The sequence below is a fragment of the Ostrea edulis genome, chromosome 7 (genome assembly GCF_947568905.1).
Source record: "Ostrea edulis chromosome 7, xbOstEdul1.1, whole genome shotgun sequence".
NCBI classification, from domain to species: domain Eukaryota; kingdom Metazoa; phylum Mollusca; class Bivalvia; order Ostreida; family Ostreidae; genus Ostrea; species Ostrea edulis.
In genome coordinates this window covers 10,786,964-10,806,010 of record NC_079170.1, presented here as the reverse complement: position 1 = coordinate 10,806,010, position 19,047 = coordinate 10,786,964, and the positions used below count along the sequence as shown (strand labels likewise).

General features: G+C 35.1%; 2 protein-coding genes across 8 annotated transcripts in view; one reads left to right on the top strand and one right to left on the bottom strand.

Annotated features, from left to right (window-relative positions):
- The window catches only part of LOC125655721 (ankyrin repeat, PH and SEC7 domain containing protein secG-like), a 47,232-nt gene extending 40,500 nt beyond the window's left edge, over positions 1 to 6,732 (top strand). For 5 of the 6 annotated variants that reach the window (XM_048886158.2, XM_056143278.1, XM_048886164.2 and 2 more), the window contains exons 5-8: positions 920 to 1,015; positions 2,058 to 2,251; positions 2,826 to 2,897; positions 4,448 to 6,732. In XM_048886158.2, coding sequence (XP_048742115.2) covers positions 920 to 1,015; positions 2,058 to 2,251; positions 2,826 to 2,897; positions 4,448 to 5,709 — 1,624 coding nt within the window. In that variant the 3' untranslated portion in view covers positions 5,710 to 6,732. The remainder of the gene's footprint in view (positions 1 to 919; positions 1,016 to 2,057; positions 2,252 to 2,825; positions 2,898 to 4,447) is intronic. The other variant, XM_056143277.1, reaches the window with a different exon arrangement.
- LOC125655723 (protein SHQ1 homolog) lies at positions 2,443 to 18,920 on the bottom strand. Of its 2 annotated transcripts, none has more exons than XM_056143281.1 (15): positions 18,745 to 18,920; positions 17,567 to 17,660; positions 16,085 to 16,152; positions 15,743 to 15,807; positions 15,324 to 15,452; positions 14,467 to 14,624; positions 12,914 to 13,026; positions 11,738 to 11,832; positions 11,473 to 11,526; positions 10,497 to 10,597; positions 10,012 to 10,065; positions 9,513 to 9,636; positions 9,104 to 9,224; positions 6,669 to 6,708; positions 2,443 to 6,305 (listed from the first exon to the last, which is right to left on the bottom strand). In XM_056143281.1, the coding sequence occupies exons 2-15, from the start codon at positions 17,639 to 17,641 to the stop codon at positions 6,006 to 6,008; spliced, it is 1,497 nt and encodes a 498-aa protein (XP_055999256.1). In that variant the 5' UTR covers positions 17,642 to 17,660; positions 18,745 to 18,920; the 3' UTR covers positions 2,443 to 6,005. The 2 variants fall into 2 exon arrangements, with proteins under 2 accessions (XP_055999256.1, XP_055999257.1); XM_056143282.1 differs by having other exon boundaries at positions 18,613 to 18,750.
- Positions 18,921 to 19,047: the final 127 nt, after the last annotated feature.

Here is a 19,047-nt window from a genome sequence, read left to right as displayed (position 1 = left end):
AATATATTATTGTCTCCTATGTTGTAAGAATCATTTGCGTGATTGACACCAAACTTGGTACACTGGTAAGGAGTAGATAATCCCTATTGATTGTGAGGTAACATGGTGAAAGACCAAGCCACTCTAGACATAGGAATATATTGTCCACTCAGTATCTTGAATTGTTTTGGCACTATCAATAAAATGATACATGTGTATAACCCTTTTCAGTTTTGCATTAAGTAGGACAAACATGTTTCTGCAATATTTTTTGTTGATATTCCGTTGTGTCATGTGTAATATTATATAAATATTACATCCAAGTTAAAGCAACTTTGGAAATCGTCAACCCGAGAAAACCATTGTCGACCGAAGGGAAGCCGAGGTTGACTGGTTTTTCGAGGGGTAACAATTTCCAGTTTATCCCTTGCTCGCATGCAGTATCTATTACATTATACGGAAAGTTAGTTGGCAATCTTTACGAAGTGTCATATCCAACAGAGTCTATCATCATACACCCACGACTGTGTCCGTTCACGACTGTTCCGGTAGCGCACTTCATGCCCGCAGCGGCGCCGTGGTGGATGTAAGCTGACAGACTCTACTCGTCATATTTGGGGTTTTTATGGTGAACCCTTTGCGCTTAATTAAATTCCGTGCAGACAATTTCTTTTATTGCAATTCCACCCGTCGTCAAGGATGTTGATCGTTGCTACGTTTTATCACTCAGGAGGGCGTGGTATTGCCATTCAGAGAGTGACTATTTTTAATCGAATGTTTCTCAACCAATCAGTCATATGAATTACATGAACGTATACTTTGTTGTACGTATACTTTCGTCGATTAACAAGAACCTGCAATATTAAAGAGAATGGCACGAGTAAATATATCTCGGGAGATGTACATTATCCTAATTGCTTTCAAATTTATATATCCTCAGAGCTCTTAACCAAACTACAAACCTTACTAAAGAAGCTGAAGTTGTCAATTTCTCCACGAATTGTCAGGATACCAACATTCAACTTATTGTGACAAGGTAAGAAGTGTAATATTCTACTGTTAGCATGGGCGGATCCATAAAATGTTCAAAGGGGGTGTCACCTTTGATGGTACATTTCCTACCCCAAGAAGGGGTTTATTTACGATATTGAGTGTTGTGCTACCTATCGTATATTTTATTATATTGATGAATTACTGTTGATGCGTGCATCAAATCAATTATTGCTCTCATCAATTGAATTAATGTGGGCCTAAATTCAAGTATTGCGCTCTCGTCTATTGAATTAATGTGGGCCTAAATTCAAGTTTTGCTCTCTTCAATTTGAATTAATGTGGGCCTAAAATCAATAATTGCTCTCATCAATTCAATCATTGCGTGCATCAATTCAATCATTGCGTGCATTAATTCAATCATTGCGTGCATTAATTCAATCATTGCGTGCATTAATTCAACTGAAGAGAGCAGTAATTGATTTGATGACTTCATTTGATTTGACTATATGAAGATATCACTAATTCCATTATATATAATGTAACTTTATAAGTGTGTGTTTCAACACATTATGACATATTGATCTTGCTAATTCCTAAAGTAATAAAAGACCGCCATATCTAAGCTTAGCAACAGAGCGACGTAACGAACCTTCAAAGTAGGCAAAAATCCGATATCGCACAGAGTCGTATTTGAGTATGTTAAATTGCAATTTTGCATAGGCTTTGTTTACGAATGCAAAAAGAAGCCGTGTCGGAATAATTGAAAAGTTTGTTTCGGTTATGAAGAAAAATATATTTTTAAAAATGCACAAATTTACGTTGTGGTTATAATAGCGAGACGTTTTCTAAAATATATCTACATGTATGAATAAATTTTTGAGAAGGGGGCGTCTACCATTAATTTTGGTTTTCAAAGTGGGTCCGACCCTTATTATGCGTTATTTTTACCTTTTCTTAGCACAATTTTCTGACGATTCCAAATCCCCGGAACCCCCCCCCCCTTTCTGGATCCACCACTGAATACATTCCATAGCATACCTTGTAAGGCATAATGATTACTGTTTTCAAATATGCTTGCATTTCAGACTCTCCAACGAAACAACATCGGTAAACAACACCTATAACCTCACACAGTATGAGAGAGAAAGCAGAGAGTGCGACAGCTGTAGAATCTATGTGGTGCCCATCGTAATCCTACTACTACTCTTCATCGTGGTCACGGTTGGGTGGTTTTACAAAAGAAAAAAGAAGAACACGGAACAGAGTCACAAAGACTATTGTAAATCTTTATAGATATTAAAAAGATATTATCTTTATAGGGAGATATTGACATTTCAATAATTTTTGCTATTAATCTTTTGATAAATTAAAATAATTTTTAATACATAATTTTAGTTTGAAGCTCTTCATAGCATTGCATTGTGGAAACCACGATTGAACCTCAATGTAACAACTTTGAAGAATGACAAAACAAGTTTAAATAATTCATTCAAGTATCATATGTCATAGCAAGAAAAGACATAACATGTTCCATATTATATCGATGCTAACACTCCCACACACACATCAACATATAAATATAGTTGCATATGGGTTGTTGTAAACTACATGGCATTGCACTTCGAAAAGGTGTATGAAAATTTCAAAATCAAAATTACTTCAAAATACTATAGTCGGATGGGGGGGGTGGGGGGGGGGGGGTGTTCGAAATGCGCGTGTTTCGATTTCAAAACATATATCTATCGACTTACCTATGAATGTAACAAGTTCAAATATACAGAACATTTAAAATTGTTTGGAGGTCAGAGAGGAATAGCAACACAAGTAACATCTAGTGGTTTCTTCCTTTGCAGACGTGACCAGTTACGTGGCAGTTCCTTCATCAAGTTCGTCACATGAATACAGCGCATCAACGCGAAGACATGGTAATACTATACAGTAAACACAATCCCTACAGTAAAAACTCCAGAAAAGAGATATCTATCAATTCACTGAGATATATATTAAGTTATAGATACCTATAAACTTATAGATATCCATTAAATTATAGTTATCTATTAAAGTACAGCTATCATCACATAAAAGAGATAGCCATTAAGTTACAGATTAAGTTACATATATATCCATTAAGTTACAGAGATATCCATTAAGTTACAGAGATATCCACTAAGTTACAGAGATATCCATTAAGTTACAGAGATATCCACTAAGTTACAGAGATATCCATTAAGTTACAGAGATATCTACTAAGTTACAGAGATATCCATTAAGTTACAGAGATATCCACTAAGTTACAGAGATATCCATTAAGTTACAGAGATATCCATTAAGTTACAGAGATATCTACTAAGTTACAGAGATATCCATTAAGTTACAGAGATATCCACTAAGTTACAGAGATATCCATTAAGTTACAGAGATATCCATTAAGTTACAGAGATATCTACTAAGTTACAGAGATATCCATTAAGTTACAGATTAAGTTACATATATATCCATTAAGTTACAGAGATATCCATTAAGTTACAGAGATATCTATTAAGTTACAGAGATATCCATTAAGTTACAGAGATATCCACTAAGTTACAGAGATATCCACTAAGTTACAGAGATATCCATTAAGTTACATATATATCCATTAAGTTACAGAGATATCCATTAAGTTACAGATTAAGTTACATATATATCCATTAAGTTACAGAGATATCCATTAAGTTACAGAGATATCTATTAAGTTACAGAGATATCCATTAAGTTACAGAGATATCCACTAAGTTACAGAGATATCCACTAAGTTACAGAGATATCCATTAAGTTACAGAGATATCTACTAAGTTACAGAGATATCCATTAAGTTACAGATTAAGTTACAGAGATATCCATTAAGTTACATATATATCCATTAAGTTACAGAGATATCCATTAAGTTACATATATATCCATTAAGTTACAGAGATATCCATTAAGTTACAGATTAAATTACAGAGATATCTACTAAGTTACAGAGATAGCCATTAAGTTACAGATTAATTTAGAGATATCCATTAAGTTACAGAGATATCTATTAATTTACAGAGATATTCATTAAGTTACAGAGATATCTATTAATTTACTGAGATATTCATTAATTTACAGAGATATCTATTAATTTACAGAGATATTCATTAAGTTAGAGATATCCATTAAGTTACTGAGATATCTATTAATTTACAGAGATATTCATTAAGTTACATATATATCCATTAAGTTACAGAGATATCTATTAAGTTACAGAGATATCCATTAAGTTACAGAGATATCTCTTAAGTTACAGAGATATTCATTAAGTTAGAGATATCCATTAAGTTACAGAGATAAATTTATTCAAAAGTGAGATATTTCTGTAACTTGATGGATATTTCTGTAACTTAATAGATATCTCAGTATATTAATGGATATCTCTTCTGCTTTACTTATTTTCTGTAATTTCGTGTAGATGAGACTCTCTCCAAACTAGTAAAAGCATGTAGAAATGGAGATAAGGTTAAATACCATTCCCTGACGGCGCCGGAAACCTTCGACAAAAGCTTACTGATAAAGAAAGACAACAGAGGCCAGACCGTCCTCCATCACGCTGTTTATGGAGGAAGTTATGATATCGTGTACGATCTGTTAAAATTCAAAGAAGTAGATGTCTGTGAAAAAGAATATATCGGCAGGACAGCTCTACATATAGCTGCTAAAGGTGACAACGTGGAGATTTTTGACAAAATTTTGCAAAAAGGGGGGGACAAATTGTTGCAGTACAAGGACAAAAATGACCTAACCCCATTCTGTTATGCTGCACTTGCTGGGAAAAAAACTGTCGTGGAGCGCATAGTTGAAAGAGGATTTGATATCAAAGCATTCACAAAATATGGTGAATCTATCGCACATCTAGCATGTATTGGCGGTAGTTTGGAAATTTTGAAAATGGTTTCAGAAAAAGACCAGCAATGTAAACGGGAGTCATCAAACATAGAAGATGATGAAGAGGAGAACATCATCAAAAGAAAAAACAAAATGGATTGGAACCCTCTTCAGTATGCAGCCAAGTCAGGAGATATAAAAAACCTAAAGTTTCTGATTGAAAATGATGTTCGTGTGATCAACTCCACCGAGGACTTGAAATCTGCATTCCACTCTGCGTGTGAAAATGGTCGTCTTGAAGCATGCAAGGATATAGCTAAATACACACCAGAATGTGTCCACACAACGGATAAGAGAGGAAGACATGCGGGCCATTTCGTAGCTAAATGTGGAAACATTGAAGTTCTAAAATTTTTGGTTAATGAATGTAACCTACAAGCTGATAATCCGTCCTCTCAGAAAATTAATATTCTTCACATTGCCTGTCGCCATGGAAGGCTTGATATGTGTGTATATATAGCACAAAAGTATCCACATTTAGTTACACAGGAGAGTAAAAAGGGATGGAATGCAGCCTTGTTTCTCAGTGAAAAGGGAGGGGCTGATGAAGAAAGGCTAAAAATACTTCAGTTCTTAGTGAGAGAACACAATTTATTTGTGCATCATGTCTCTAGAGCCGGAAAGACTATTCTGTACAACGCATGCGCCAACAGGTCTCGGGAACTCTGTCAACATCTTCTTGAAAACTATCCCGACCTTCTAACAATCGAACGATCCATGGACCCCAGAAATGTCACCAGTGATCCAGAAATACTCAGCCTCATCGAGAGGTATTCCATGGAAGACTAACATTATGCTTTATTTCAGTGGTACAGGGCAATACACTGTAAGCCTAGATTTAAACAGTCTACAAGTTTTATCAGTGGGCTACAATCTGGATATAGTTCTAATTCTGTTGGAACCCTTTGTATTTAATCCTTTAAAATGCAAAACGTCAATTAATTTTTAAAGAAATTATGCTTTAATATTCTATGCATCTTTCATTTATGTTTTCAATGAACAGTTATTTCATAACTGTTTCACTAACCCCCAACCCCTATGGTGAAAATTTACATTGTAGTACATGTATCAAAGCAAAGAGTCCATCAACTATTACTGCTACTTCTATCTATAATATTTCCTTCAGATTCACTCTTATCCTCATATTCATCACTGTCACTGCTTTCATCACTGCTTTCATCACTATCATCACTACTGTCATCGCTATTATCATCACTGTCATTTTCAACCTCCTTGATACTGACAGCTTTCAGTGACTGAATCAATTCCTCCTCTGTGTCTGTGTGGTCAGTCGAGTCTGTGCGGTCAGTCGGCCTGATTGTGTCGGCTGCACATGTTTCCAAGGTATTGAGATCAAATCCAATATCATCCTTCTGTATTTTTACCTGTTTCAAAATATCTATATAAAATACCCATGCTTCATAAATTCAAAGTTACATTTAAAATACTGTATAGTTTTCATTTCAGAGATGGTTATATTCCATGCGTGTAATCCATGTTGTAAAGTCTTTAAGAAATACATGGACAGTTAATTGAGTCATGATATTGCGAGAGCATTATTCAGGCATAATTTTGTGAGACTACCCATTCATGAAAATTTGGTTCTCACTAATATACTCTTACACATACAAGATTTTAACAATAAATAATGATTTGTGAAAGTTATGTCTTGTGATTAAATACATTATTGCAAAGTATCCACATAAAAATAAGTTCTCATGAATGACTGTATTTTGAATTTGCTATACCTGGTTTAGTGTTGATGCCAAGGCCTTAAGTCTTTTGTCACTAGAAATAAAATATATAAAAGATTGAATGATTTATCATTTACAAATACTAGCACATCAAGAGACCCATGCATCCCCACTCTGGCCTCAGAGGTCATGGTCTGACCTAATTTGAATTCAGAGGTTTCATCTCTTAGATTAAGGGTTTTGATCTGAAAAACGGTATGTTTGTGAAAAAGATAGATAATTACTTTTCCAGTGTTTTTTTAAAATGCAAAACATTAAACTTTTATTATGAAAGCGCCCCTGACATCTGGTATAATGGTGTAAACAAACCTGAATCTACACTTTGATGATGGATAAAAATTAATTTGCCAAACTGTATCCTTGTGGCTCATGAATATTCAATTTGCCAAACTGTATACATGTGACTCATGAATATTCAATTTGCCAAACGGTATACCTGTGCCTCATGAATATTCTGTAGAACTTTGTAACTATTTTGTCACCTTTCCTGACCTTCAGGGTTCTGTATTTCAGATATCATCCACAAATCATACCTCACCGTATGTGAACTTGTGACCTTGACTTAAAAACGATAGAGGTCATCCTTTCCTGAAGTTTCACTGCTAAAGCTAAACAGTGACAGATCAGTGAGGTAGCCCAGCACCATGACGGATTAGCCCTGATAGAGACACGAGTATTTAAGACATCCCCAGAAGACAGTTTCAGATTAGCCCTGATAGAGACACGAGTATTTAAGACATCCCCAGGAGACAGTTTCAGATTAGCCCTGATAGAGACACCAGTATTTAAGACATCCCCAGGAGACAGTTTCAGATTAGCCCTGATAGAGACACCAGTATTTAAGACATCCCCAGGAGACAGTTTCAGATTAGCCCTGATAGAGACACCAGTATTTAAGACGTCCCCAGGAGACAGTTTCAGATTAGCCCTGATAGACACACGAGTATTTAAGACATCCCCAGGAGACAGTTTCAGATTAGCCCTGATACAGACACAAGTATTTAAGACATCCCCAGGAGACAGTTTCAGATTAGCCCTGATAGAGACATGAGTATTTAAGACATCCCCAGGAGAGTTTCACAGGTGTCCTGGAATGTTGTCATTGATTTAGAATAACTCTGCCTTATATAGAAACACTCCAAAGAAGAATAACAGATGTCCAGGCAGAACAATGAATAACGAATGTCCAGACAGCACAATGGTCAGCACAGTCACTCTCACCGCTGTGAAGAATAACGGATGTCCAGGCAGCACAATGGTCAGCACAGTCGCTCTCACCGCTGTGAAGAATAACGATGTCCAGGCAGCACAATGGCTCTCACCGCTGTGACCCGAGTTTGATCCCCAGGATTGGCATTGGTTGTAAGTTCATACACTCCAACACATGCGATTCCTATGGGTGGTTTGGCAGTCTGATTGAAACCAACCCCTTCTCTTTAACCCATAATGACAAGTGTCATGAGAAGGGAGGTTGGAGGGGGGGGGGGGGGGGGTCGGATGAAACTGGGTGAATTGAGAGGACTCATGCCAACCCAAGCAATTAGGACTACTCCAGTGATATAGAGTCCAAAACTGGATAGTGCATGAGGGATGGGGCTTTGCTCCCTCTGAACCAAAATATCATACACTTTTACAGATAAAATTTAACATTCATTTCTTTAACTCAAACAAAAAATCCATTATTTTCGCTAGCCAAAGATCCCGATTTGTGTAGGTTTTATTTTCCAAATGCTTACATCCACATTCCATATCCCATAGAAACAGAGGATGAGGTGATACTGTGATGCCCCGTCTCCTCCCACTCCTCCATATTTTATAAGAGAGGCTTGTCAAAGCTTGAAAACTTTATGCATTTTTTTCTGGTTGGGTTGTTATATGCCCTCTCAATCTTTAGTTGCTTCCTACATGTACGTGTCTGCATCAAACATACAGAATCAAATTCATCCCCCCCCCCTAACATATCTTCTTGGATGGACATGAAACCATTGTTTTTCTAAACAATCCTTTGGTAGGGATACCCTCTGTGTTCATCACAGTACGAAAGTAAGTCATGTTTGAGTAAAATTACTGAAAATTTAACCCTTACCTTGCAGTTACAATCCCCACACATTAACAGGACCCACTTACACGAAGGTTAGTTAACTTTAACTAACAGTTAACTTGCAATTAACTTCAACATTTCTATAGAGTTAGCTTGAAGTTAACTGTCAGTTACACTTAACTAAGTTTTCTACAACTGGACCCTGATGGTTTAAGCACAGGTCCCTTACCTTGCAGATACAATCTACACAATTTAATGATGGTTTAAGCACAGATCCCTTACCTTGCAGCTACAATCTACACAATTTAATGATGGTTTAAGCACAGATCCCTTACCTTGCAGCTACAATCTACACAATTTAATGATGGTTTAAGCACAGGTCCCTTACCTTGTAGTTTGAATCCACACACAATAGTCTGTGATGTATAAATCATTCAGGATGTACCTAGGATAACAGCTTCCCATTATTGTGTGGACGTCCAACAAACATCTTAAGACTTGCTGCTTGCCTGAAAAGAAATGAGAGGACACAACACTCACCTGATGTACAATGACATTCATTAAATTTCAAACCATATATACCTGACTTTATATTGACATTTGAGAAGAAATGATAAACTGATTACGAATTGCATGGGTGTCTATCCACTGTACATGTACTAATGATTTCAAAATTTGAAATCTTGAAATTCCAAATCATTTCTTTAAAAAATAAATATGTTGACAGAATACTCTTCAGCATGATGTAGCAGATCAATAAATTGCGCAAAAAACTACGGCTCAGGGTTAACATTGACCTGAGGTCAGTATATTATGGACGTCCTGCAGCACTTTCCTGGAGAGGGTCCAGTGTCTGTAAAGGGGGTAACACAGGCTCCGTCTTGTACACGACAACACAACTTCCTCAACACTGGTGAAAGTCTGGAAAAGATGCACAAAGAAAAACCTACATTTCACATCAAATATTTCTGTTTTTCAAACACATATTCAAAAGCTTTCTATTTACTAATTGTTCAGTAAAACAGTTATAGCAAACCTCCAGGGCCAGCAAAACAGTTTGTTTGTTATACCCAAACTTCATTATACAGTAAAACATGGTTAGAGTGAACCTTCAGGTCTAGCAAAAAATAATTCATTATACCCAAATTTCTGTTATATCCAATAAAATGTTTGTTACTTTTCTCTCATAGGGGAATGAATATTACTTCGTAATCATCATGAATTTGTTTTAAGTGTGTTCATTATAACCGTATTTTACTGTATTTGCATTCAACAGAAGAGGAATTAAAAGCTTACCTCTAACCAGGAGAGAGTTGCACTCAGTTTGCAGATTGTCCAACCAGATTCAACCTGGTCAAGAAAAAGAGAATTTTAACATTCTGCACCACTGGAACTTCATGTTTAGCACAAAGTTTTCTTTCATCAAATCAAACTGAAAATCACAACTGTTAAAATGTGCCTGAATAATTATGAGCAAATTCTTTGCCATAGACACTTCTACAGCATGTAATACATTACTTTTACTAGAACCAAAGAATCAATCAGGATTCATAGATTAGCATAATACATATTACACACTCCAGTGACGGATCCAGAGGGGGAATTCCAGGGGTCACAGCCCCTCCTTTCCTCAAAATTTTGCTTAAAACTTTAAAAGGGTAAAAATAATGCATCTTGAGGGTGGACCCCCACTCCCCTTTGAAAACCAAAATTAATGGTAGATATTCCCCCTCCCCCTTTAAAAAATTCCTGGATCCGCCCCTGCATTCTGAGGTACTTACGTTTTCTTCCCCTTCATTCACTCTGTCATTGTAAGCATAACCAAAGAGAATGTCAATCAAACCTAGATACAAGGTCGTTACTACAGCGTCATCCAAAAGATCTTCTTCAGTTAAGGTCACAACCACATCAGAAGAACAGCCATATATAAGGCCTAGTCACCCTCATGTCATTGTGTAGCTCAACAGTTTTGTAATTAGAGACCAATAGAAAAAATAGCATACATGTTGTAATCAGAAGCTATCACCCATTCAATAGTTAGATAAGTAGAAGCTAACAAGATATTCATTTTGTTAGCAGTTAGAAGTTATCACATATTCAATAGTTAGATAAGTAGAAGTTAACAAGATATTCATTTTGTTAGCAGTTAGAAGTTATCACATATTCAATAGTTAGATAAGTAGAAGCTAACAAGATATTCATTTTGTTAGCAGTTAGAAGTTATCACATATTGAATAGTTTAACAATTCTAAATGAAGTATATGGAACACAGTGGTGACACTCCCTATGAAGACTGTGGATTCTGTTCAGTTTCATTTTCAAGACTTTTGTTTTCACCTTATTTCCCTACATTACAAAACCGCATACATTTCATCTTCAAAGAGAAAAAAAAATCATGTTTACTAGCAGACTAATCCCTCGTGAAATGTTCATGAAGTGCATAAATCAAACAATGCCATTCGTGATAAAACCCCACAATAATTTCCATGCCCACAGTAAAGTACACCGTAACATCATTCAAAAGAATACAAGTTACAGTAGGTATATTGTACTAAACATTGATACAATCATTTATTTATGAGGGCTAAAAAAATTATGGAATGAATGAAATACTTGTGGGGTATTGGTTTTACAACCTAAGTGTTTTCTTTATAGAACCAGTTTGACATTTTCATGTTCTTCATGGGTGTACCCATACCATGAAAAATACCACAACTAGACCTCCAACAAACGTTACAGATACTGATGTCAGGATACACTCTTTCTTGGGCAGGTTTTTCATTTTCTGTTTCTCTTCATCTGTGAATTCAACTGGAAAAAAAATCACATCAACAATTTCATTATCAAAAAGATTAAGTGTACCAAAAACTGCAGGGAGGCATCTCGTGTATTTAATTACGCAGAGAGTGCATTAGCTACCACATTTGCAACAATAAAACTTGGCTTCGTTATCAACTAATTAAAGCAAAATGTGAAACAAAGAGAGATATGTGCTGATTTTTAGTCTGTAAAGAAGCCATACTTTTGGGTGAAGTGTCTTTTTCCCCAATCACAAAACACCACGGAGGATCGTATTTCATTCTGTGTTGTATGCTGTCATCATCATATAGGTCAGCTCTACAATCAAATAAAACCTCATTACTGCTCCAGGAAATGTTAGCACTACAGAATATAGATCAGCTCTACAATTAAATAAAATCCCATTACTGCTCCAGGAAATGTTAGCACTACAGAATATAGATCAGCTCTACAATCAAATAAAATCTCATTACTGCTCCACGAAATGTTAGCACTACAGAATATAGATCAGCTCTACAATCAAATAAAATCTCATTACTGCTCCAGGAAATGTTAGCACTACAGAATATAGGTCAGCTCTACAATCAAATAAAATCTCATTACTGCTCCAGGAAATGTTAGCACTACAGAATATAGGTCAGCTCTACAATTAAATAAAATCCCGTTACTACTCCAGGAAATGTTAGCACTACAGAATATAGGTCAGCTCTACAATCAAATAAAATCCCATTACTGCTCCAGGAAATGTTAGCACTACAGAATATAGATCAGCTCTACAATCAAATAAAATCTCATTACTGCTCCAGGAAATGTTAGCACTACAGAATATAGATCAGCTCTACAATCAAATAAAATCTCATTACTGCTCCAGGAAATGTTAGCACTACAGAATATAGATCAGCTCTACAATCAAAATAAAATCCCATTACTGCTCCACGAAATGTTAGCATCCAGGAAATGTTAGCACTACAGAATACGCCCGTTAAAGATAAAAGCATGTTTAAAATAACAGCCTTATTATCACTGCAAATCAATTTTTTTCTTTTCTTTTTTTTTTGTAGGTCAAAAGCATGACATGAAAACTGCAGTGAATGTAACCTAATCACATTTATATAAAATGAACATAAAAACAGTGAATTTAAAATTGTGTGAAATCAGATTTGACCAAGAGACAGTGAAAATATTTAGATTAAAGTAAATTTAAGTTTCAAATCATGGTACAATTTTCAATTACATAATCCAAAAACATCACACAAGCAAAACCCAAGTCACGCACTAACATATTAATTCTTATCAACCTGAAGTTTCCTCTCTCCATCATAACTTTATTATCTATGTATCAGATTGAAAATCAGACTGAAACTACCAACATTCCATTTTTGTCCTTGAATGACCTTACATGTAGTGGTCTGGGTCAAACTTTTCTGTTTCTGCCAGTTCTCTCATTGGCCGTCTGTCTGTTGGTGGACAGTTCTCGGGGTCGGATAAATCCACAATCTCGTAAACCTCATCCTGTAAAATTCATTTCAAAAGCTTTCATAGAAACTCCCAGGCTGAGAAAGGTAACTAATAAAATCAATCAACAATCGACACAAAAGATTAGTTTTTTTTGTCTCTAACCATACTGATCATGTACTCTATCCAACGAACATTTTTAACTTAATTTCATCGTGAGGAGTTGTACTGATTTAATTTCAGAGTAGCTTCCACAGTTATCTGTTTACTGTTTGTACTCACAAGTACCTAGCTTTCTCATCAACATTTTAGATGTCACATCAGGTCCATTCCTGGTTCCTTACACAGGTTTGTCAAAGCTATCCCTGGTTCCTTAGAGTCAACCGACCGGACCCACCCTGACCCAAAGCTATCCCTGGTTCCTTAGAGTCAACCGACCAGACCCACCCTGACCCAAAGCTATCCCTGATTTCTTACACAGGTTTGCTCTGCACCAGCCCTAGTGAATGATATGACCCAGGACAGACTCAGTGTGAACAAGAAAACTGAAGCTAACTCAGAGAGCTAAGTCCAGTCGAGTCTATTGAAAGTGATCCCACTGGTCTGAACTCCATCTTCATTATGTTTTACAGGTAACCCATAGAAAAAATCTTATCAATAAAAAATCTACCATCACTCAGGATTTTATCAATAAATATTAAAACTAACTCATAGATCAGAGCTTATCAATCAATAATCTACCACCACTCAGGATTTTATCAACAAATATTACAAATGACCAATAGATTAGAGCTTATCAATCAATAATCTACCAGGATTTCATCCACAAATATTTACATGCACAAATGTTTTGTCAATAACAATTCTTTTGCTAGTTTAATTCAAATAATTATATTCTTTCTTTTGTTTGTTAGTGGGTTACATGTTTGCAATTTTTTTTTTCTACAATGTTTGCTACCTTCATCTCCTGTTTAACAAACCAAAAAAAAGATATTTAATCATTCATATTTATATTTTTCTGTATTTTTTTAACATAAATACAGCATGTAAAATATGGACATTATTAAACTGTGTTATTGAAACATACAGCTAAAAATCACCCAACCTTGACTTGTCTCTGTATTTGGTAATGATTTCCATATTTGAATGATGGTAAAGGGAAATAGTATTCAAATAACCACTAACTCATATAATAAAGCATCATATTTATTTATCATGGTAAATTGAAATAAAACGTATAAAAAACAAAAACAAAAAACAAAAAAAACAGGAAACATATTTTCCAACAATTTCAACAATGCTGTGAAGTAGATCATGAAATGCTAATGTTGTGGACTAGGCTACTGATTTCATCCCTGGTCAGGTTTCTATGTTCACTTAGGACTGGTCAGTAATGTAGATGAATATAGTTAGTGTGTTTGTATGTGTGTGTGTGCAAACGACTTTTTTCTCAATTTTTAAATTTTTTTATCTAAATGACAACAAACTTCCACTTGCCTGTAATCTTTTGAAAACCCCCGACTTCTGATTGGCAAATCCATACTTTGGCCCATCCAGTGAGAGATCGTTTTCTTTATACGGCTTTTGTTCCACATACCAATCAAATTCTTCTTCTTCCTCCTCTTCATGTGATTGAGATATTTCCGTTTCGTCACCTGATTAAAACAAATAGAAGTCATAAGGTAAGGAGTTCCTTTCTTCAAATCACAGTGCAAATTCTCTAAGTGACAAATACTGAGGAATCATCATTGTTCTAACTGAGGAATCATCATTGTTCTAATTGAGGAATCATCATTGTCCTAACTGAGGAATCATCATTGTTCTAACTGAGGAATCATCATTGTTCTAATTGAGGAATCATCATTGTCCTAACTGAGGAATCATCATTGTTCTAACTGAGGAATCATCATTGTTCTAATTGAGGAATCATCATCGTTCTAACTGAGGAATCATCATTGTCCTAACTGAGGAATCATCATTGTTCTAACTGAGGAATCATCATTGTTCTAAGGAATCATCATTGTTCTAATTGAGGAATCATCATTGTTCGTGGTGGATTGAAGTCCGTGGATTTTGTCACTCATATCCTCATACCCATGAACATTTGATTAAACCAAGTAGTGTTATCTCTCCTAGTGACATCGTATCACTTATCCACGAAATTACGCCCCCCCCCCCCCCCCCCCTGCACCAGCAAAATTTTGCTTACCCACGAACATCGGCCCCCATGAATTAAAATTATTCCACAGTAAACATGACCGCCCATATAGATCAGTAATTGTTCATTTCTCTATAACATTTATACACTGAAATAAATATCTAAATGAACACTATCTTCCTATATAAACTGTTACCACTCTGGATGACTTCAATAACAGGCTTCTTGTGTTTCTGTGACTTAGGAGTCAGAAGAGATGTCAACATGTCTAATCCCTCAAACATTTCTCCCGGTGTTTCTTTAGGGACCACAATCGTGAAGACACCTATTAAAATTTATATATATATATGTATACACATCATCAACGAAGTCATAGCACTTGGGAAAATATCAATCGTGAAACACAGCAAAATGTGATTGCTTTATTCAATTTTAATTTATCTATTGACATCATCATGTTGGCATACAGTCAAAATAACAAAACAAATGACATAAAACAAAAAGAAAAGAAAAATATGGCTTTATCAGTCACTCTGCCTACGTAAAGAGTGAACCTTGATCAATATATACAAAGGTCTGGACAGAGGCATTCACTTTTAAAGAGCCATTCCTAACCTTTTTCCGATTCATAATTTGCTTTTTCGTGTCCATTCTCCAAAATGTTCCCAGGAAGAGACAACCTAAGGATAAGACAGCAGAATTAAAGAATTTGAAAAGAACAAAATATTTAAGTACCCAGCACTCATTTTTCCAAAAGATTATTTGCGGTTTTACAAAGTGCAAAAACATTGTATGAGCCTCTTCATTCATTTTAAGTATACTTTTTCATTTTCAGAGAGTCACTCAAAACAGTCAATCTAACTCAATCAGTTTTTAATACTAAATCCTGTTTGAACATTTTTTTTAATCATCATTGAATATAATACATGTAGAGTTGTTTAGATTATTACGATATACCTTAAAAAATATGGCTTTGAATGAAACCTGAATTCATCTTTTTCAATGAAAATTTCTGTGTCTGTTACCTGAAATAATGATGGATTCCGTATATCAAATGTAACATAATGTAATTTTCAAATTTAAATATCTTTATAATGTCAGATGATAAATGAATCAACCATGTTCCTCAAATGTTCATTCTTCAGTGTCTGATGCATCATTTTTTTTATGTTGCTGTAAATGGAAAAACCAGACTTCTTGGAAGAGTTCTTTTCTGGTTAGTCATGTGGAAAAGTGCACACCCCTTATCTAGCTGAATCTGCACACCCCTTATCTAGCTGAATCTGCACACCCCTTATCTAGCTGAATCACCAGAAACAGCATTCAGCTCAAGTCACAAGGGGGTACTGATATTCTTTTCAAGTCCATTGCTCAGATATTCTATTGCAGTTGTTCAAAAATGTGAAATTGTGTACATTTTTGTTTGTGCAAATAATTTTGTTTTCAAAAGTGTACATTTGCTTGGAATTTTACCAGTCTCTTCCATTTGTCTATCAATACAAAATTTGACATTTATCCACCCAGGAAAAGTGAAAGTAATAAATAGAGAAGGTTATAATGATTAAGAGTGATAAGTTTATCAATAATCATAAAAACACAAGCATCATATAAATCTAAATTCCCTTAGCTCCTGTCAACAAAAATGTTATCTAGCATTACATACTGATGAACATCACATGCATTAAACTCATCTGAAATAAAAACTGCCACGTAAAATAAATCATTCATGCTTCCGATGGTTATGGAGACCCAATTTTATTTTCCCAATTTTCATAGCAAGGATTTATCCAGCATTTAGATGTTACTTCCCATTTTATATTTAAGGGGAATTTTTGAGAATGTAGTCATGAGCTTCCAGGGGGTGGGGATATCCATGAAATATAATATCCACAGGATTATATCAGCCATATAATGTGATTGATTACTTATTTTATCTATATTGTAAGTATAAAATGACTTAGAATATTAAAAGAATGATAATTTTTATAAAATTCTTATACAATTTTGTGAAGTGTCTACAAATGAAGGGGATTTTTTATCTGTAGAAGGGGATTTTTTATCTGTAGAAGGGGAAATATCCATTTGTTACTAAAGGGGAAAAGTACCTTATACAGGTAGTAAAAACAACCTACATCAATCCCTGCGTAGACACCCTTGCATACATATTTATTTTTCCAATGTGATTTGCAAGCAATTTTCCCCTCAAGCTCTAGTACATGAATCTAAATGTGGTGAAATAAAACATGCATGAAAATAAAAAGGAGTGTTCAATTGGCAAAGAGCATGCAAAACATTTGAGAGCCAGACTTGAATAGGGACAAATTAAACATCCTGCATTCATCACAAGTGTGACTGACCAAGTTGGTATTCTGTTCGATCAATGAGTCTACAACTCCACCTTTCGCAGAACTGCAAACAATTATAGATCTATATGCATACCCGTGCATGTGGAGCCATGATAACAATTGTCAAGGTCTCCTCATCTTGCTTCAGTTGAAAATTTGGTGTCAACATTCTTCATATAGTTCACGATCTGGAAAATTTTAAGTTGAAAACAACCAGTCGTAATATTGGGTATCAGGTCATTCCGTTCCATAGACGGTCCGTCCCCTGGTCGATTCGGCCTATTTTGCTTAGTTGATTCGGCCCCTCCAATTTTTTTTTTTTTTATCAAAGATATAATAAATGAATAATTACTTAAGACAAAGGGATGTTTTTGCATATATATTGCAGTTAGTTATCAAAATTAGATAATTACTGGCGATGGTGTACAGTAGATTTATAGCGCAGACTGCCCAGTAGGGCCCCTGCTATTAGATAACTACCAAAGTTAACGTGCAGATAAAATTGTTTATTTAGGATTTATAATTTTTGTTTGAAGTGTGATGGTTATAAAAATGTGTGCTCATTAATTATTGTAGAAACATCGTTATTTAACTATGTATAGCAATCAATGTAAATGTGTGTCCCCTGTCCACTGATCATTGTGAAAACACCTTAGTGAAAACAGTTTTATAACTGCATTGTTGTGCAACCTTTGATCATTAATTACGAGCTTACAGTAACCTAACTATTCTTTGTATTGAAAATGAGGTCCACTTTATCGAATACTGTGATGTTTATAATGATCTTGGAAAAAGCTGTCAAATATCAAAACAGCATATTATTGTCATCCTACCTGATGACAGAAGACATCAGCAGCACACACACCATGGAGATGAAATACACAGATGAATTAAACGAATTCAGTACTGTAAATAGCTTGGAAAAAAAGTAATTATTTTTTCTGGGCAAGATCGATTAGGGGACGTATTAACCAACGGACGGATAGTCTAGGGACGGATCGGTAATGGGACGAATCGACTAAGGGACGGATTGATAATGGGACGGAACGTCTAGAAAGCGTAATATTGTAGCTGATATAAATTTCTGAGATATAGTTTATTGTTTGATATCAACATTAATTTCCCACTTATTGACTTAACCACAAGCAGCTGCGTTAATCTGCTGATGACGGCAACGTATAATTTTACTTTTTAAGTAAACACAAAATAGTTCATCGTCCGCAACACTTTACTTGTAATTTCCTCAACTTAGTCTTAAGTTGATATGCTTACCCAGCCATGTGCCAAAAAAGTTCTACGTCAATCATAAGCACGTGTGATAATATTTTTATCGCGCTCCATGAAGCGTTTCAGTGATTAAGACAATAAATTTAAAACCTAATAAAATATTGGTTAAAAAGTAGGTGTGGCAACTTCTAGTAATATATCCTTTTGGGGGAATTAAAACACTTCCTTTGATTGATAATGAAATTTTTGATATAAATAACATATTTAACACAAGAAAAAAATTACTAAATACCCAACGAAATATCATTTGGCCAAGAAAAGAAGCATAACACGTTAATCGGCATATTT

Coding starts and splice junctions, on each gene's coding strand:
- LOC125655723 (XM_056143281.1), bottom strand. CDS start 17,641: ATGTTGACACCAAATTTTCAACTGAAGCAAGATGAGGAGACCTTGACA. Junction 16,153..17,566: donor TCATGGCTCCACATGCACGG/GTATGCATATAG, acceptor TCATTATTTCAG/GTAACAGACACAGAAATTTT. Junction 6,709..9,103: donor GTGTGGATTCAAACTACAAG/GTAAGGGACCTG, acceptor TTTTATTTCTAG/TGACAAAAGACTTAAGGCCT.